We start from the raw sequence: 22,394 nt of genomic DNA on the forward strand, positions 1-22,394 counted from the left end.
ACCAGTATGGCTTCCTTGGACACTTGAATGGAACTGAGCAATTGTTAATGTTATCAGTTCCACCTTTGCTTTTCCCACCATGACAAGTCAAATGTCTGCTGGGGGAAAAAAAGTCTACTGCTAACCTACCTCTGTAGCTCCAACACACATATTACAAATTTGGATTCAGCACTATTTCACTCCTGAAATTGACAAGAAATTGGAAAAAGAAATCTGGACACACTGCTACACAAAACACCACATTCCTCATTTCCTTATTCTGCTTATTCTGCTCCCACAGGGAGAGCAGCACCTAGCACTGCATACTGAACTTAAAAGGAAACTGCACCAATTTATACATGTAGTTCTGTGAGCAGTATTATATCTTCTGTGGCTCAGGAGGATCTTTGTCTCATCTAAGAAAATAACCCTGATGATGTCACAGTGAGGTCATCTGGGTTATCTCAGCTTGAACTTGGAGAATACACATTTAGAAAGCCTGCACTACAACCTGGGGGTGTAGAGTTTGAGAGGTATGAGTATTTATTAGTGGTGGAATGTAAATAAGTGCATTTGTTCAAGTACAGTACTTCAGTACATTTTTAGGCACTTTACCCCACTTGAATATTTCCATTTTGTACTACTGCATAATTCTGTTTGACAACATTTTAGAGGAAAATATTCACTTTTTACCTTTCAACTGCATTTATTTGACATCAATAGGTACCTTGCTTATAAAGATTTTACATAGAAAACTAAAATATGATGCATTGTTATGGATCAAACTACCCAACACTATATAGTTGCACCCCAACCAGCTACAATAACAAAATGAAATAATAAAATAATGATACTACTACTACTACTACTACTAATAATAATAAGATATTACTGGCAATACATGTGATACTTCACATGCATTTGGCTGATAATGCTTTTGCACTTTTATTCATGTAAGAATACAGACCTTTTGCTTGTACTTTTGCATATTTCTACATTGTGGCATTGCAACTTTCTCTCTAGACTTTCAAGACCCCTTTAGCAACTTTTTTTTCAAAGCAACAAATCTAGCAACTTTCTGGGCAGACTTTAACTCCTCTCCTTGAAAGGAGATGCCAATATTGAGAGATAATGAGAGCTAATGTGGCTGTGGTTCTCTGACTGACTGCATTCAGTGGGTGGAACAGAGCAGCATCACAATCAGTCAACCTAGTGAGTTTATTCCAGTGTCTGGATCATCTCTCTATTCAGGACACTTTGGTTACACAGTCTGCAACAGCCTGCATGAAATCATTTTTTTTTAATAATTAAGGTAGATTTAGATGCATATTGAGGATATAGTCAGTTTTGATTTCTCTTATTCTTTCTTTACTTAGATTTTTAAAAATCTTGTACATGTAATAATGTTATGAGGTCACAGATATGCAAATTAGCATGTGACATCATTTAGCAGTTTTCGAGCAGGCTTTAGCTACTTCCTACAGAAAATAGTAGGCAGCACAGCTTTCCACCAGAGGGGCTAGTGAAAAATCTATTGAGTGCATTATGGGAAATGTAGGATCAAACGTGTGTTTGGAGCTTGATACATACTAGGGACAAAAACTCTGAATGCAGTCTCTGCTGCTTTGATTTTTACCATTCTGTTTCCCTGAGTCTGTTTCCCTGAACTTTATGGAGCTGTAAAATCACTGGAGCCTGCAACAAAATGTTACTGTATACATAACTTGATTTGAAATAGGATCAACTAAATTACTCTCATGAAATGTAGTTCCTCTGGTATGGATTATAACTGGAAATCAACACAGTTTTAGAACCTACATATAAAACTTTATGGGAATTAGCAAGGGTGAAGACATGTAGACTGATGCAGAGCTTATAATGTAATTTCAGTCTAGAGTAAGAAATAGCTGCCTCTGTGATTAAATACTGATCACCGTCTGATAAACAACACTCTTCCAGCTGCTCCACTACAGAAATGACGCCACTGTTTACAAAGCTCCTGTATTTCTACACTGTACAGTAGTGACTTTAACCTAAAAATCCATTTACACCTTCCCTTTTGCGGGTCAAAGATAAAATCAAAAGGAAAACGGAAAGTGTTGGGAAATGGTGAACTGAGATAGAGACAGGAGAGTATTGAATAAGAGGAGAGAAGAGAGGAGAGAGGCTGGGAAATGAGTGAGAGATGGGAGGTATTAGCAATGAGGAGCAGAGTGGGAGGGATGGAGAGGACATAGAGAGAGATAGAGCTAATGAGAGATGAAAGAGACTCAGAGAAAGGGAGAGAGCCAGACAGCGAGAGAGATAATGATCAATAGAGAAAGAGAGAGACAATGGCAGAAAGAGAATAATGGAGAAGAGGGAAGTAAAGATGGGGGGTGGGGGGGTGGGTGGGTGGGGGGGGGGGGGGGGGGGGGGGTGGTGTGGAGGGGGTGTAAGCATATATAAAATGCACTCTAAATCCAAAAATGTTACAAATACTGACCATTACCTCCTCCAGCGATCCAGAGATCTAGCTATATCACTTAGCACATTAACTTGGAAATTGGTAATTAAGCTTATTAGCTTCATCTGTCTGATTTTCCAGTTCAGCAATCAAATCCTAGCTGCTAAGAAAATAATTTAAAAATACTACTGGGACAACACAGAGTGCATGTTTTTTTTTTGTTTTTTTTAATCATTTATAGCATACTGAACTTGTTTTTATTATCACTTGAAAAAAGAATCTGTCTCTTTATACAAATGTAAAACATATCATAAAATATTTTGCCCCTACAATAATGTCTCCTTACAATCTATATCAAATGTATTATCTTACATTAAAGTGGTAATCAGTCTTTTTTATTTTTATTATTGTCATTTGTGTAACTTACAGCCTCATGTTGACTGAACAACTGACACATCTCACCTGCCTATGTTACACATAAACTGACATGACAGTATGTCCTCCTTGCTGGAGCATTCATTAACACATGGTTGTTATGAACTGACCTTATTGGTTAACCCAAGTTCTAGTGTCAGACATTAACCGAGGCAGATGTGACACCTTTTAAATATTATTACACATCATTTGACACTCATGATAGCGCTGTCCTCACTTGTGCTCATATTTCACTATTTGGTTGGTGAAAATCTAATTGATCTTGTATGAAAATACATTTGGTCTGTAGTGTCTATGATAAAAAAAATGGGAAAGCCATTGACAATGAAGTGAGTCCAAATGTAGCGCATATAGGCATAATAGCTCATAGGACCATTTTGCTTTTTTTAAGGAGATTGTGCATGCAGTGGCAGGAGGTCCAGATGACAATAAAGTTGATGTGTCTATGAACAAAAAAGAAAAAAAAAAAAAAGAAAAAGCTATAGAGTTGAGAAGTGGGAGGAGCTATTTCAGGCTTCCCTGGTTCTAGAGATGAATCCCATTCATTTCTCCCATAGGCAGTAAGTGCATATTCATCCACCCTTTTTGTGCAGTTTTTCAATTTGCACATAAAAAAATGTGAGTGGAAACGTGAAATTTGAAAAGTTTTTATGCTTGGATGAGGTGGAAAAGGTAATGTAAAACAACATGCGACAAAGTGCAATGGAAACAAATTTAGCAAAAATGATTATGTACAGGAAGCATGTGACTTAAATGTCTCTGAAGCTTCAGCCTGCTGGAGAGACGGAAAATGGCGACAGCCGTTTTTCACTGTCAGTTCTCTTCTTTGTCTCTGGGCAGTGTTAAATACCTGTCTGTATAAATGTCACAGCCCTGTTATAAAAACCCTTCCAAAAGTAAGAGACTGTGATGTCAGCTGTTCTCTCCATTTCCACTGTTCATCATGTTCTCCATCACCAGGATGTGCATCATGTTTTCTGTCACTTGAGCTTTCGGTGTTGCTCTATTGATTACATCATCACGTTGCACCATCTTCTTCTTTCTGTAGTTTACTGCACTCGAAAGGAAAATCAGCGCCATCAGCTGTTTACTTTGATGTGCTTGACTGTTAATATTCACATAACAGTAGTAAAAGGAAATGCACATTAATTCACATTTTCTTTTATGAATTTTTTTGAGATTTTGGTTAAAATGTGTGGTACATTTGAATGAAAACCTGACTTATGTTAGGTGACTCACAGTTAGAGCTCATATACAGCTTAGATCAGCATGAAACTCTCCCGCTTAATAATGAACTGAAAACTATCTACACCTCTGTGTTTGTTTACCTTCTGGCACATCTGCATCATGAAAAGTCCTGCTGATTTGGCTGCTAGCACTCTTTGTTCATACCGTACAGAAAATAACTACCTGGAATACTTTTGATACAGAAGAAAGAGCTCTGCCAAAATTAGGATGTTATTTTGCCATATCTGCTTATATCTGAATAATGCAATTATATTTGTTTACACCCCAAATACTTACTTCTCACACTGCAAAAAGCATGATTAAAATTCTGTGAAAATACATCCATTCATTTTCAGAGTAGAATTTTGATGTAATAGACCTTGACTGACATGTCTAACTCAATGACATGTCTTCCTGGGTTAGTTAATAGAACTGTGCCATTGTTAACGTTTGTGTCAAGTGTCTGTCATGAAAAAAAAAAAGCTCTGATCTTACCGACATCAGACATCTCAGGCACAGTGGCTGAGAACGGTCCATCTGGGAAGGTTGGAGCATTGTCATTGACATCCTGGACCTTGATGATGAACTCTGATTCTGCCTCTAGAGAACGGTTCGTCCACCGGTCGATGGCCCTTGCGTGTAGAACATACTGGGCCTTCCTCTCACGGTCCAGGCTCTTGGCTGCGTGGATGTCACCTGTTGTCTCGTCAATGATGAAGATAGAGCCAGCCCCCTCTCCAGACAGGATGTAGCGCACGGAGCCGTCGCCCTTGTCAGATTTGGAGTGTAGCTGGAGATGTAAGAAGGAGAAAATGACTGAGAGAGGGAGCGTTAAAGTGCCTGACAAGTATGTAATACAGAGTAATAGCCAAGTGTCAGGTTGAGTGGTCAGCTAATGGTGAAGACCACGCAATGAGAGACACAGCCATCCAATCAGGGAAGGAGATACAGGACGATTGGAGGACTGGAGTGTGACAGGTTGTACAAAAGCTTCAGTATTTGAAACAAGCAACTGTCACGGTAAATGGAAAAGAGTGTGACAGGACACGTTCTACAACATGCAGTCTATCCTAAGCCGGATGTGTCACAAAGCAAATTAAGGATGAAGATAGAGAGACTGCAGGTACCAGAGACCAGAGAGAAAGTGAGACTCCCTGATAAATAGTATCTCAGTACTCTTGTAAGGTATCTGAGTCTGTCTATTGTGTGGAGGTGAACTTCTCACCCTGGGCTTCATGAAAAGAGGCACTTCCAGGTTAATAGCATAAATGGTGAGTTATATCTCAAATGATCCTTGACAGTAAGCCACATTATATTAACAAACATAGACTTTCTGACTCAGTACATTCTGCTGTAACAATATTTCTTGTTAATGCTGGAATCCTTACTTTTTCCTGTCTCATGTAGAGACTGTTCACTGCCGCAGTTCCCCTGTTTGGATCATTCAGTTCTAGAGAGAACACCACAACAACATAGCCATACTTTCTATCTGAGAAACTCACAAGGATCTTCAACAAATACATGTGCAACACAATGAGACAAAAGCCTGTTTACCCAAAAACCTGTACACCTCCACCCAGTATTCTTGGAATTACATCAGCACTGGAAAGAGAAGACTAATGGACTAATAGAGGAGATGGTCTGTGTCACTACTTATCATTTTTAACAGACCACGATCTTTCTCCAAACTTTACTTTAAAAATCTAGTAACCGAAACCTTACAACTTATGGAACTACCATCCTGACCACCTCCCGACTCTCTGTGCACTACATGAACATAGCATTTCTTCCACTGGAAAACATGTTGCCAGTTAAGACAATCCAGTTACAAATTGCATCTCCTTTGAAATGTATTTGGCAAAACCATTAATTGTTTGAACCTTTGTCCTTATAGAGTCACCGTATGTATTACCCAGTCATATGATTTATTTCAGGGTAGTTGGGCTATCCAGAAAATGCCACTTTTTACTTGTGAGTAGTACTAAACATGCTCTAGGATACTTTTTATGGGGAAAAAAGTAAATTGACATTTCGTATATATTTTGTCTTTATGTTCAGAAGTTTTCAACACAGCGCAAATATCCCTATCAGACCTCTATCAAACCCGAGTCTAGGGCTCCAGGGATATAAGAACCATGTTGATGGGACAATCTGAGCTTTAGTAATGTTAAAACATATATTGATATTGCCAAATGAACAAAATACAGACACCCCATTTTCATTGATTTGATCACTCTGCTTGTTTTGCTGATTGTAATTGTTCTGTATCAGCCTGCAAGGATCAATATGCTTTGGGATATCATTCTGATTGATATCAAGTTGATAACTGTACGTGCAGTAATTGCTTCTCAACACAGGCATGGATGTAGCTGTAAAATTAACGACTGGGTTACTTTTACTGGAGTAAAAAGAAAAGCCATGAATGTTGTGATTATGCATCGAGATCTCGTATAAACGTATAAACATAATTTCTGGAAGACATGGTTATTTACTTGGGTGACTTATATTTCAGCATATATGTCATACTTTTGCTGATTGTCATTAGATATTTTTGTTTTTCTTACCAGCTGCTATGTTACTTAAGATGTGCACATGGCAGACAGTGATCACAAATCTGAGTAAAGTGTTTTGATGTAGTCTACCAAACTAAATGATTGCCTGCCAGAATGACCCATGTGAACATGCTCTGCTCCTATCAGCAGGACAACATTGTCTGTCAGTGCCTTCCAAAACCATTACAAAAAATATTCATGTTTTCTGATTCACCACCTCTATGCTTAAGGTTTGGTTAGGTTTAGGCACAAAACAATATATGGTTAGCGTTAGAGAAAGATCATGGTTGTGGTTTAAAGGAGCAGGATGCTAACAGGCTTCTGAAACCAGAATATGAAAACATGCACAAAGACAGTTCAAGACCAAGTCACCAGTGTGCATGTAAACATACTCACTGGGACATTCATCTAGTAGGTAAATGTGTGTCAATAAAGGTAACCAACCATTGACTTTGATGCAACGTGTTCTCATTTGCAGCAGGAGATGATGATGTCAAATATTAGATCTATACAGCCAAAATGAAATCATCTGTGTGATTAAAATGACAGTTTAGAAGTGCCACTGTTAGAAAAAATACTCACATTTATGTTTAAGTATCTTTTTATAACAACATTATCTTGTAATGATTTCTCATCATAATGAGGACACCTTCCCGTTATCCTCTTATTAAATCCATAATGAAAAGGTTAGCTGTCGCTACTGGAGACACAGTGTCTCTCCAACACAGCCTCTTTCAGTCTGGCCAAAGTGGCATTCACAAAGTTAAAGATTCAAGATTCAACATTCAGGAGTCCTTTATTGTTACATCCCATTATACAAATATAAGAGAGTAAATTTCTTGAGTCCTCAACATTGCAGCAGCAGTAGCAATCAAATATCAATGGAAATAGCAGTAAAACAGTACTAAAAATACAATACAATAAAAATATAAATAATATAAACTATGTATAGTATGTGTAAAATGCTGTGTGTGTGGGCCTGCCTTAATAAATGTGCATATGTGCATGTAGATTGTTTGCATGTGTGTGTGTGTGTGTGTGTGTGTCACAGACAGACAGGCAACAGGCTGTTAGTGTCTATAATTCATAAGCCTGGTGAAGAAAAAAAACTGTCCCAGAGCCTGCTGGTCCAGGCCTTGAGGCAGCGGTACCGCTTGCCAAACGGCTGCAGCTGAAACAGTCTGTGGTTGGGGTGGCTGGGTACTTTGCTAATCCTGCAGGCCTTGCTGACACACCAACCGTTGTAAATGTCCTGGATGGGGGGGAAGCTCACATCCACTGATGCTCTAGGCTGTCTGCACGACCCTCTGCAGCGCTTTGCAGTTTAGGGCAGTGCAGTTCCCCTACCAGGCAGTAATGCATCCAGTAAGGATGTTCTTGATTGTGCCCCTTTAGAAGGCCTGTAGGATCATGAGCCCCATGCCAAATTTTTTCAGCTGCCTGAGGTGAAAGAGGCATTGCTATACCTTTTTCACCACATGGCCGGTGTGCTCATCCCAGGTGAATGCCGCGGAGCTTGAAGCAGCTGATTTTCTTTACAGCAGACTCATTAACTAGCATTATTCCTTGTGGAACAGCTCATTCTGTCATATTTGTTCTTCTGCCAAACTTTCAGTCTGAGATCTAATGCTACTTATAATGCTAAACAAAATATTGTGATAGAAATGTTCTCACAAGGAACAAGGAACTGTGAGATGTTCTGTGACAGACAGCTCTGCATTTCTGTTGTTCTGTATTTCGATGCATAGACTGTCTGCAAAAAAGAATGCAAACATGCAAATTTCATTGTTGACCTTAGGGAGATACTATCATAACAAAACCTTTTGGTCTGTAAATACCTACCTGTTTTAGAGAACATTTGGTGTGAAAAAAATACATTAAAAATACATTATCTTATATTAATTGTTGGCTATACTAATGCCAACATGCCATTCTACATTTCTATATTTGTCCATTCAATTATTGAAAAAAAAAACACCCTGCAGTGTGCAACACATTTTCCATTCCTCACTTCAGCTGTCACATAAATTCAACCCTTTAGCTGAAATGCTTCCCTCTTTCAGGTAAAAAAATTACTGACTTTATTTTTACTTTGTATTTAACCTTTATTTTACGAGGAAAACCTCTCTGAGATTAAAAATCTCTTTTGCAAGAGTGTCCTGGCCAATACAGGCAGCAACATGAAGTTTCAGACAAACCAGATTAAAACAAGTAATATAGTACATTATTTGTACTATTTAATAATGTACCAAAAATCTACCAATTCTAGAGCCTTTACTTTAATAAACAGCTGGTTAGTTGGTTCTTGATAAGTAGTTTAATTTACATTTTTTTGGCTTTCTTTTGGATTGTGAAGCAATGTATGGACCTATAAGATGTCAATATAACGTAGCCTATATAAAAAGGCCTGATTTAAATCTATAATATGCAACTATTCCGAATTAAAATGTCTGAAAATGACTAGACCTGTGATATATTTTGTTGATTTGTTTACTTACATTATCCCAAATGTTTCCAACAAACCCAGAGAAATCTGTGATTTCAATCAAGGTAACAGTCTGTTTTTTTGGTCGCCTGTCAATGGTGCTGTCCACCTCTACCAAAGAGTAAATGCGCCCAAGATGGTAATCATCTTGTGCGTGTGCATCAGCATTGTGGTTGTCCGACACAATGGCATCCACCAAAGAGCATATGCATACAAGAAAATATGTTGGTCAGTTTTAAACCATATTTTTATGATAAACTTTTTAGCTCTCGTTCGTTTTAAAATATATCTTTTAACTGGATGAAGGATTTTAGTCATCGGACATCTGGATCTTAAGTTATCAGAGAAACAAACTGAGCAAACATCAGCGGCAGCCCGGCTCTCACAGAGCCCCTCCCAGACGTCCAGTGTCCACCAAACAGCCTTGGAGAAACACTGATTTTTTTCTTTGTGACAGCTTTATTCAGTGTTTTTATTGGTTTTAATCCCTGTGGATGTTTGTTTTAGAGAGGAGGAGACCTCTGCGGATAATTCAGCTCCCGGTAAAAACCTCCTGAACGTCTGGATCTTAAATTGTCAGATTGAGCAAGCTGAGCAAACCTTAGCAGCAGCTCAGCTAGCAGCCCCTACCGGACATCCTGTGTCTGCTGAACAGCGTCAGATTTTTTACGTGAAGCTGCTTTATTCAGTGTTTTTATGGTTTTAATCCCTGCGTAGTGGCAGAAATTATTATTGTGTCTTTAAGAGATTTTTAAGTAGTACAGTTGACTAATGTGTTTATCTATTTTCAGTCTTTCAATTTCAATGTAATTTATCATAATTTTACATTGTAAATTTTATGACATTTCCAAATAATATGAATTTAGACTTTTATTAATTAAATTCAAATGATAGATTAAAACCAAACCCAGTATCCAAAAGTTGTTTAAAATTCATTTAGAGACAAAATAAACAGTAATGGGCCTGACACTGTGCCTTGGGGAACCCCACAAGTCCTTCAACCAGCCTTCAATAATCTTGGACTGAAGTTATTTTTTTAAACATACTGTTGCTATTGTTTTCATTTAGCATACATGGCAAAATTACCCGTTTGTTCTTTTCGACCCAGATTCTTACAACTACCGTGGGGATTTTCTCAAGTCACTTACACTTCTCTACAACCTTCATGCTTCCATCTCACCCCAAAATCAGTCAGTGTTTCAAGAAAGAAAAGACCTTCAAAGGTGCACATGCCTGGAGGAAAAGCCTCCAATGTTTGTTTTTCATACACTAGGCTGCAGAATATTATTCAGGCCATCAGGAACATGGTGAATATGCTAACAACCTTCATGCCTCCTCACTTTCTGCTTTCCAAAATATTGTTGGAGAGAACAAAGAGTCAAAGGAGGCGAATCTTGACACAGTCAGCACCATGAAATGAAACAGAAACAGGCAACACGACGCAACAAGCTGCAGAGAGAGAGAGAACAGAAATACAGAGCTGTAACAACGCTCCAGTGTAAAGACAAAGAAAATCCATCTCCCTGGCATAAAATAAAACATTTAAAACAAAAAAAGGGAGACAGGAGCAGACAAAGACAAGAAGGGAGGAGGATAAAAATACAGAAGCATGGAAACAACAGTGTTTCTAAGCAGCAGCTGGTGGGGAAGCAGCAGCGACTGACATTTTGAGGCTAAAGTATTTCCCCCTGTGCATGTCTCTCCAGCTAAGAACAAAGGCTTGTGAGGGTGTGAAATATGAATCAAAAAGCGCGTGGGCGGGCAGGAAGCAACGGTTATTAATTTAAACAGGTTAATTCCCTTCTGGTGGGATTTACAGGACATGCTACACTAAGCTCCATCACTAACCATGAGAGCCAAGACACAATAAGGTGGTTTCACTCTGATTTGATATACTTTATCCAGTTTATATAACATCAGTATGTGATTCTGTTGACAAAAAATGATGAGTAGTATAGTCTTTCTATGTGGAGGTCCAGTATATGTGGCTTTTCTCCTGACTTCGCCCTTGAGCACCACTGGCTTCATAACTGGACTTGGTCCCCAGGCATTGTGCTGTGGCTGCACACTGCTCCCCATGGTGGGTCAAAGAGAGATCAGTGTTGTGTGGTGTCTGTCTAGTTGTTGTAATCAAATTATTTGAATCAATTTCATTAAAAATTTAAGCTACTGCCAGTGTAAATCTGCCTCCATTAGGGGTTGGCTGATAAATATGTTAAAGGGGACATATCATGAACATTTACAGGTCTACATTTATATTCTGGGGCTCTACTGGAATATATTTGCATCATTTACAGTTCAAAACTCCTTATTTATCTTATACTGGCCCTCAGCCGCTCAGTTCAGCGTCTGTCTGAAACAAGCTGTTTTAGCTCCTGTCTCTTTAGGGCCCTCCCCCAGATGAGCTCACTCTGTTCTGATTGGTTAGTTTCCGGAGGCTGCTTAAAGGCAGACTTCTGGCGGCTCGGGAGACTACATAAGCAAACAGTACAATAGGATTTCACTTCTTTTTCATGTTCCTTATTCAAAATATAAACTTCTCAAATATGTCCGAGCCCCTAATCCAATCCGAACTATGTGAGCAGACAATGTGAACAAGCTATTGAACAACCTCAGTAACAAAGGCAAGCAACAGACAGCAGTTTGTGGGCATGCACAAATAATCTGTTGTCATTTCGATGAGGAAGTAGAGCAGAGCGTTCAGAGCAGGCTGAAGCCCTGGCTTTTGACTTTCAGATAGCATAGTAGCTTATATTCATTTTTGGAACTTTAACAGATATCGAACATCATAACAGTATAAAAACAACCAAAAATCTCAAAAAGCATGTTTTGTCCCCTCTATGCTTGGCAAGTTGTTCGGTCAAAATGACATGCATTTTGAAGTAGCCCATTAATGATGTGTCTATCTATCTATCTATCTATCTATCTATCTATCTATCTATCTATTTATCTATCTGTAGCACCCGTCCCATGTAGCTATTTAGTTAACTGTCTAACAAGTGTTGTAGTACTATGGGTGGGGCCCTGGGTACATTAATGGCAGTGGCTCCACTTGGCAGGAATGTATAGTAGGAATCACTAATTCTTAATCCCACTAAGAATTTAGTTTTAATTAATATTCCCTGTTTTTACTCAATCACGACTTAATGAAATGTATATATGACACACACACACAATACTTTAACTGCAATAAATGAATTTAATTAATGAAAACAAATCTTTAAACCAATTAATAAAATTAAACAGGTATGAAAATATTAACAGGCTGGCGGGCGACAACAGTCCAGATGAAGTGATAGCTGAGCGGGAGACAGCTATTCTTCCATAGAGTCCAAGGAGTGTTTCCTGGTCCTCAGTCTATTAGACGTACATGACAGTTGTTCTCAGTCACTTAACTCGCCCTAAAGCTCTTTTACTTCTCACGCTGAGTGCATTTTGAGCTTTACACTGATGACATTAACACATAACAAGCGTGCTAATGCGCTAATCGCAATTAGCATCTATCTTTTACACTATTGATGAAGCGATACAAAAATACATACACAGAGGTTATTTACCTTCTGCAGGTTGCTATTATGTCCGTTACCATAAACAGTCTTCAACATCGTAAACAATCCTCACACAAGTCCTGTTTGTCATCTGACTAGCCCATGGCTAAACTGTATGGGGTCTCCTATACATCCCAGCCCTTCACCTTTCCAATTGGCTGACAGGTCGGTCACAACCAGTGCAATTAACAAAATGTTAAGATTGACAACTTTAGGAACTCTAGGGTTAGGTTAAGAGAAAAACATGCTTTTCTTAGGTGTACAGCCATGGATGTATTATCAGAGCTGGATAGGGTGTCATCACAATGTAAAGTCTATGGGCCGAGTGGGAGCTTACGGGTGGGGCCAGCAGGGGAAATACTACTGTGCATATTCAGTGGGCCGCACAACCCGGAAGCTAGAAACTTTTTTGGCGTATGCGTCATGGATGTATAAAGAGAACTGGATACAGCATCGGAGGCGGGGCCCCGTTCATTCCTATGAAAGTTGCTCAGTGGTGCATGAAGCAAAAAAAAAAAATCAACTTCTCGGTATGAAAGTACCCAGATCTTCCGCATTGTGTGGCCCATAGAGCATGTGCACTTGTGACTTCCACTGGCCAAGTTGGCTACTTTCGGTTTAGCCCTCCGGCTAACTTGAATGGGGATAAAACAATTCAATCATGCGGCTCTTTGAGGCTTTTGAAATGTGATCAGACCGAACTGATTTAATTCTGATAGTGAGATAAGTCATTTCGTGGGGGTTGTGACGCTCAGAAAAATTTATCCGCTGATTTACAGGCGTCTCTTTCACAATGTAAGTGAAAAGGGAAAAAGTCTTTTTGGGCCAGTGTGCATCACGTGACGTTGTAATTACATGGTTTGGCCGCTATGTCAAATTGGCTTCAAAGCTTGGCACTCTTCCTGTATCCAGTTCTCTTTATACATCCATGGTATGCACCAGGCGAGCAATTCCTATAGGACTGAATGGGGGCCATTTTTAGTCCAGTATCCAGCTCTTATAATACATCCATGCTCGGCCCATAGACTTTACATTGTGATGACGTCACAGATTTTTCAGATCAGAAATCGCTTTTCTGGGCTCGAGGAAAGTTTTATAAACATAAAACCTCCATGGATCAAAAGTTCATAATAGAAAGAGTCATAATTGACGTTGTTTGCAGGTTGAGGGGTCCTGTCCAGTTTTAAAGACGTTTGTTTTACAATGGTGGTCTATGGGGAAAATCCTTTTTGGGCCGCAGGGGGATTTTTCGATGCAATACCGCGAGTGGCCACTGGGAAAAATTAGCTGCAAGGCTGCGCAGCAGCGCCCTATCCAGTTCTAATTATACATCCATGAGTACAGCAAACAAACTACTTGAACTGCATGAACTTCACCCACACAATGACAAAGATTTATTCATCTGCATATAGCGTGTTTTTAATTCCCTACGAACTGTATTTAACATTCAACTTAACTTTAATAGAATACTTTTTAAACATTTAAAAAAAAAAATTTCTATTTATTTACATATTTATTTGTCTAAAATGAAACATTTTTAGACTGGGCTACATATCTATCTATCTATCTGTCTGTCTGTCTGTCTGTCTAGCGAGCTCTGAAGGGCTACCCTCAGAACATGACTGCAGATCACTCTACAGTATCACTTTCTTCTCTCAAAGACCATTGCACATGCTTGATATATGAACAAATGTTTGTGTAGTATAGGCTTGTTGTTCAGTGTATTTAAGTTTAGTGTTAAATGCCATCTGCTGATTAAGACCATGAGATACAGTTGCAAACCCCTAAAAATGCCAGTAAGTGTGATCTTAGTTAAAGTTATTCTCAAATGACTCTAAAAATTGACTTCAATCCCAATCTCCACCCCTTGTCTTTCTTTTTTTAAAATTAGTAATGATAATAATGGTTATTTATTTATTGATTGATTAATATTACACTGCTAATATTATTTTTTATTCCCTCTTTGTGTCCGGTCTCTTCTTGCTATTTTGCAAGAGCACGTTTTGTGTGTCACCCTTGTCCTTTTTCTTCATATTTTGTATAATTGTCAATTTTTGATATATCTGTGAAGTTATTTAATGATATTTTACACCTAAAAAAATGCTTTAACACCTTCATGTGTTTTGGATAGTGTGAAGAATGATAATGAAGCCAGATAACGGTGAAATATAGCTTATCTGTATGTATCATCATCAATTTATTTTTCTGACCCAACACGCCATCTGGAACAATATTCTGTCCACCACCTTAAAAAGTGCATTCCCACATAATGGCCACACACACACCGCTCAGGATCTGCAGACATTTCAAAATGTAAATTCAGATTTCAAGTATAATAATTTTAACCTGATGGTCTAACTGGTGTTTCAGAGGTTTTCTATGTGTGGAATTAGTCTTAAATTTATCTTAGAAACTATTAGTATCACCTTTAAGAAAAACCTGTGAGTCACAAGACAAGACATTATGAATTTAGGTCACATAGACTGGGAACAAGTTAAAAAGCTAAGTTAAGTGTATTCAGGTAAGGTGACATTTCACTTCATCCCCGTATAGGGAGTTAAATCTTAAAGTAGTCGGACCCACAATGGCCAGAAATGCAGGGATCCAGGTCTGATTGTTGAAGGAAAATTATGATTTAACACAAACTTTCAGTGCTTTTTGTTTGTTTGTTTTGTTTGATTTAATACCTAAGTGGGCAATGAAAAACTTATCTTGTGTCCTTATCTTTGACTTGGTTTAGTTCAAAATCAGTATGTTGTGTGGAGTGACAGAGAGTGATGAGGAAAGATGCAGCACAGACTGCACCAAGTCCCAGGGTATTAACCACAAACACAGCCTATAAAGCTATGTAACCATTTTTCAGCTTTTTTTTTGCGAATTATACTGTTTCCTCGTGACCTGGTAGAAAAGGTTCTGTCCAGGAATTGGGAACCTTTAAACTGATGGAATGTGTTTGAGTTCAGCCAAAATGTGCAGAAAGTGCGACAAGTCAAAGCTGAACCAATAAGTAATATGTCTGCTTTTGGCAGCCTTTGACAAACACCATTTCCCATAAGCCCCAAACTGTTACAGGTTAAAGGACCATCAGCTTGACAATATGAGGTCAGTCAAGTGGCAAACTGACAATTTGACAATGAACAAAGAGGGCTGAACTGTTAGGAAGTATTTTAGACAGCTGACACTGTCAGACCACTACTCTCTTCATTCTAAAAGAATACTACACACACTTTTTCAAATGTTATTTCCAGAAAAATATATTACCCTATATTCGAGCCAATACGGTTCTAATTTGTCTTAGAATATGCAGGAATGCATTTAACCATTTCAGAAAGATCAGTGAAGGAACTCTCAGTGACAGGAACAGTTGTGAGTCCGGTGGTGACTTTGGCTCTCTCTTGTGTCACACGTCTTACCGGAGCACAGGGGGCTCTGTGCGAATGTGTGTCATTTTAAAGTCAGTTTCAAATAACGTGTCTACTACATACATTTCTGATGATTCACATGTACTACATAGAATAGATAGAACTAACAACAGTAATTGTGTTTTTTAAAAAAATGTTTCAAAAATGTCAGATCATTCCTTAGTGGGGCTTTTAGTATTCTTGATGTAGTTACAGCCCCACCCTATTTACAAATGCTTGTAAGGTCGCACACAAAGAAACATGAATGCAAAACTCCAGAAATCCATTCTTTGCTTCATGAACTGCAAATTGATGTTCATGCCACCAATGATAAGATACATGACCAAGTGAAAATGCCAGCTCACTATCAGAAACATGTTTTTAAGGTCTTATCACAGACATGCATCAGTGCGTGTAGCTCCTTTCTGTTCATCTGAACAGCATTCCAAATACTATCAGAGGCATTGCGCTGTATTTCTGAGATTTTATTTTTAAAAACTACTTTATTCTATCAATCTTTGAACAAGCCAATATAACCATCTTCAAAACAAAAAAAAAAAGATCACATCACATCAACTCCACAGAAAAAGTCAGTTATTTACAGAACACATCACCATGAGCCGATATCATGCTCAACTGATCTACATCCTTCAATTCTTTGTAATAATTAAAATAAATCACTCTGGCTTTCACCATCCTAGTAAACAGTAATGTTACATCAATGTCTACTAAGTCATCAATTTTCCTGCTTACATAAATTGGCATCTGTTTGCCCCATGATAAAATTCCTGAGTTGACAATTGCGCTTTGCAGACTTTTGTATTTAAAACCAAGAATGAACTGTAGGGATCATGCACCATTTTAATGTAGGGCATTTAGGTTAAATTTGGCTTTCAGAAATAAATCAAATATAACTTAATTTAAATTAAGTCCAACCTCAGGGCATCACCCTGAAAGACACGGAAGATAGCCAACTGATTGATACAGCCTCAGAATATACCCAACTATGAATTTGGAAGTCTTATTAACTTAATTATAACCAAAATCGCCATATCAATAGCTAGTAAAGGTTTAAGGATTTTGGAGTTCTTTGCAGGGTAGAGGTTAGCAAAATTCACTCTCATGCAACATTAGATAGTATATTTATCCAAAAGCATTTATTTAAAAAGATAAAAGTAAAAAACACACAATGTAATCCACTTAAATGTACTTAGCTTATGGGCAAAAGGGAGTAAAAACACAATTAGTAGTCTAATAAGGCTATATACAGGTGTACAGTGCTATACAGCTATATACAGTAGTCTCCACACCAAGTCCTTAGGGCCAAACAGCAGTCTCTGAATAAACTGAAGGTGGAAAGCAGAACCTCTGCTGGCCAAATGTATAAGTCCTTGTCCTCTTTCTTCATTTGGAAGAAGAACAGCCTAAGGAATGCATGCATCCTAAAAGAAATCAACTAAAACAGCTTGAATATGTGAAAGCAAGTTTAAAGGGGGATCCACACAAACTAATCTGTGCCATAATGAAGAGGGCACTAGATTGTTAATTACAAGCGTCATCCCTCTGTAAGACATGTTTGGCAAGAGCCATTTCCACTTCTTAAGCCAGCCTTCTATTTTTCTAAAGCATCTCCCAGTTCTTTTCTTCACCTAGAAACACTCCTAAGTCTACTTTATCCCTTTTTTTTCAAATTAGCCTACCTAGTAGAACTAAATTATCTAGCAACTTTTTCCCAACCATCACAGCTTCACCTTTTTTTTTAGTTCACCTTAGCAGAAGAAGGTTTATTAAAAAGACTTATATTCCCTTCCAAAATATCAACATCTCTTTGTTTATTAATAATTACCATAACATCATCTGCATATGCTGAAATTTTTACAGCTGAAGCACAACCTGGAAAACAAACACCTGAGAGTTCTTGCCTGAGTTTGTGAAGCAGAGGCTCAATGGCGAGGGAATGCGACATCCCAGAAAGAGAGCATTCCTGCTGTACCCTTCTCTGTACATTAAAAGGTGCATCCAAACACTCATTTTTAGTATACTCACAATATAATGGTACAGTACCTGGATCTTAGGCTGAACCCAAAAGCATTTAGCTTCTGCCACAGACACTGGTGCTCAACCCAGTCGAAAGCCTTTTCCTAGTCTGTGGAGGTAAGGCCAGTATCTATACCCAATGAGCCAGAGATGTCCAAAACATGCCAAATGAGAGTGATATTATCACTTATTAACCTGACGGGTGCACAGTAAGTCTGGTCAATATGGATGACCTCACTTATCAGCTCTCTAATTCTAGAGGCTAAAATTCAGAGAGAATTTTATAGTCCAGAGATACAGGTTTCCAGTTCTTCAGATCTTGTAGCTTTAGCTGTCATTTACATACATTGTCACAAAACACCTCCAATAGATCTTCACCAACCACTGACCAAAAAGATTTATAAAACTCAATGGGCAGTCCATCAATGCCAGGTGCATTTCCATTTCCCAGGCTCATGAGAGCAGTATACAGTTCATCAAAGACAGCTCTACATCCAACACTCCATTAGTGTCAGCATACACATGAGGTAGTCCAGCATAAAAAGATACAGCCAACTGTAAATCCTCAACATATTCCCTTTTAAAGAGCTCTTCTCCAAATCTCAGTGTTTTCCATTATTGTGGATCCATTTTCAGAGTGTAAAGAATGGGCGATCTTTCTCTGACCATTCTTTCACTCCAATCTGAAGAAAAACTGTGAGGGGGCATCCATTTGAAATGCATTCATGAATTGTGAGCGGACCAGAGCTCCCTGTGCTGTAATGCCCAACAGGTGGCTAAGGCAGCCTTTTTATATTTAAGGGCGTCATTATGCTCTTGATTTCCTGTAGAATCTACTATATTTTGTAATTCTAATACTTGAATCTCTAGGTCTTGAAGAGACCTGGTAATGTGCTTGGTGACATTGGGCCTCCTTCACAGTGCATACACACAAATCTGTGCTTGAACCATGCATATGAACATTTTAGCACAAATCCGTGATTCATTAATTAATTCAATTCAGTTAAATCAATTAAATTAAGCTAAAATGTTGTAATCCATAAATCATTATCATAAATGTAATGGAATTATGAATATATTAAAATTGTCCTGTTCCCACTTTTAGATGACAAAAGCTTATATATTGGAATTTCCATATTGGAATGTGACAGCAATTATTTCCTCCATCAGATTTGGCCATGATATATGCAGCTAGTTAACCAACAGCCTGTTCAGTGTCCTCACAGCCTGACAGTTCAGTAGTGGTACAGGGAGGGACGCTCTGCTGTCGCTACATCACAGCCTGTTGTGGACAGAGATGAAACATGATGCACATCTGGTGCAGCAGTAGAGATTTATTTAGATCAGTTCCACAGATCTACACATTTACCGACTTTTTCTTTTGTTACTGACATGCTGTGTGGTAGTGGCGTTACACGTATGCAGGTTGCATACAGGACTCACCATCAGGCTCCAAATGGTGGTGCCAATGACATGTTTACCAGCCAAATCTGCCTTTTCTGGCTCCTACCTCTGAAACTATTTGCATTTCACTAGCAGGTTTTACAGTTTTACCATCATGGCCCTCTTTTCAATGAGTGACAGATCTCTCCAATGATGCCCTGCTCCAGTAGAGCTTTTCTTATATAGAGAAATGGGGCCGTGGTAGTATGCTAATTACCTATAGTGGGCATGCACCTGTCAATTTAGAATGATTCTAATTCACTATAATACGCTTGGTGGTAAGAATAAAATTGGCTGGTGCACACATGTTATGAATCTGAAAGTAATTTTGTGTGCATAGACGGCTGACAAATTAAAGGAAAAACTGGTACAGGTCTGAATGCTTGACCCCTACAGTGAGGGGATCTGGTGGCTCTGTTATGCTGTGGAGGTCATTTTTCTGGCATGGTTCAGGTCCACTTGTCCCCTTAGAGGGAAGAATCACTGCAAATCAATACATAGTTGTTCTCAGTCATCACCTTTATCCTGTGATGAAACATTTCTATCCTGATGGGAGTGGTCTCTTCCAAGATGATAATGCCCCAGTTTACAGGACACGAGAGGTCACTGAATGGTTTGATGAGTATGAAAACAATCTAAATCATATGCTATGGCCTCTACAATCACCAGATCTCAACCCAATTAAACACCTATGGAATATTTTGGACTGACATATTAGACAGCACTCTCCATCGCCATCATCAAAACACCAAATGAGGGAATATGTTTTGGAAGAATGGTGTTCATCCCTCCAGAAGAGTTCCAGAGACTTGTAGAATCAATGCCAAGGCTGAGGAACACCATTCTTCAAAAGTATCATTAATCACAACACCATTTCCAACAACCTTTTCAACTTTGGCAGCATCATCCAGCTGTTCACACAAGAGGCAGATTTCACACTTTCAAACCCTACAACCTCTACAACAGCAATGCTGGCCTCCTCCACCAAAACACGGTGCTGGCATGTGAGCTTCTCCAGCTCCACATAACCACTGACAACAGGCATAATGTCCAGCTGCCAACTCTACTACCTAACTGAACCAAAGTTAACCACCACAAACTAATAAAAAACAAACAACAAAAAAAAACACATAAATAGACACATACAAAATCTCAATACAGATGCAAAAAGAGCAAAGATATAAACTCACTCACTCACTCAGAGAGAGAGAGAGAGAGAGAGAGAGAGAGAGGTCCCAGCTGTGAATATGTATTTCTGTGAGTATGAGGAGCTAAATGAATCATACATCAAACAGATATCAGTCTTCACCAGCTTGTCAGACAGAGCGTTAGACTGATGGTGCCATGTTTGGCTATGGCGCCATGCTCACCAAGAAACCTGAGCACACACAGAGTTACGCCTGAGAACACACAGCGCCTGCACACACACACACACACACACACACACACACACACACACACACACAGACACACACATACACGCCTGGCAAGACATCAAGCACACACAAACAGACAGGCGCACACACTCACTCACTGCAGCTCTCCTTAATTCTTGGCAGCAAGTGTATTCCCTGAACAGCGCGCGATTAGTTAACTGATCTCTCCAGCACATGAGCACACACAGAATCACACCTGAGAACAAACACACACACACACAAACACACAAACAAAGACTGACAGTCACACACACAAACACATGCAAAGTATCTGGACAGGGTGCAGGATGCAGGGCAGGAGAGTGCCTCTTCTGATATCTTGCACTCTGTCTCTCACTGAGAATTATGGCACCAACGGTGAATTTATAATACACATGCAAACACAGTATGTGCTCTCACACGCTGTGTGCACATGAAGCTTACATTAAGCTAAAGTAAAGCTAAAGTTTTCCCTTTTGACAAATGGATAACATTATACATATACATTATTATTATTAATATTCCCTCTATGACCCAGGCTATCAGTGTACATACACATTATTCAAGTAATTGGTTATTTCAAACACCTTTACAGACTCTACAGTGATGCTGCAATTTCACCCATTTGTTTTCTTTGTTCTCTGCTTCCTGATTTCACCAACATGCTTTTAAAGGGGAACTCCATCTATTTTACACATCAGATCAATTTGCTTTGTCAAAAGTTGTACTTTATAAAAGGATGATATGAGAGTTGCAAAATGGGAAATGTAATTTCCAGGGATTGGATTGGAGGTTGACCTCATACTAGGGACTAAAGGGCAGCACACATTGGCAGTATAGGATGCCATTAAAACACCTTCACCCATTGTTTTCTATAAAAGCCTGCCCACCGCCACCAACTTGACATGTGGATTGATGTGCATTAGTGTGTCCTATTTTGGAAATTTTACAGAAAATCAGCTATTTGATCAATCAATCAATCAATCAATCAATTTTTATTTATATAGCGCCATATCACAACACAAGTCATCTCAAGGCACTTTTCACATAGAGCAAGTCAAGACCGTACTCTTTAATTTACAGAGACCCAACAATTCCCCCATGAGCAAGCACATTTGTTCTCTGGATTGAAGCATTCTGGCTGCTGTATGTGAATCCCTGAATACTAGGTAGTAATTAATTATATTTACTCTGTTACATTAACTTACTTTTATTTTTTTATTATTATAAACTGACTAAAACAAATTCACTTAAGAAGTAAACATCTTATCTGTGGTTGAAATGATGTCAGTCACATCGACATAAAATAAAATTGTATGACAGCAGACAGTAATGTACCAGTATTTTTTCTTCTACTTATGAAGTTATTTGCTACTCAAGTTGTGTTGTACTATAACTCAAGTAGTTATTTTGATGACTACTTATA

At 38.7% G+C, this 22,394-nt stretch overlaps 1 protein-coding gene across 1 annotated transcript in view; it reads right to left on the reverse strand.

Moving 5' to 3' along the window:
* Positions 1 to 22,394, reverse strand: part of LOC137193593 (cadherin-18-like) — a 206,713-nt gene that overhangs the window by 119,780 nt on the left and 64,539 nt on the right. The window contains exon 3 of the mRNA XM_067604822.1: positions 4,583 to 4,877. Within this exon, the coding sequence (XP_067460923.1) occupies positions 4,583 to 4,877 (295 nt within the window). The remainder of the gene's footprint in view (positions 1 to 4,582; positions 4,878 to 22,394) is intronic.

Source organism: Thunnus thynnus, chromosome 12 (assembly GCF_963924715.1).
Source record: "Thunnus thynnus chromosome 12, fThuThy2.1, whole genome shotgun sequence".
NCBI classification, from domain to species: Eukaryota; Metazoa; Chordata; class Actinopteri; order Scombriformes; family Scombridae; genus Thunnus; species Thunnus thynnus.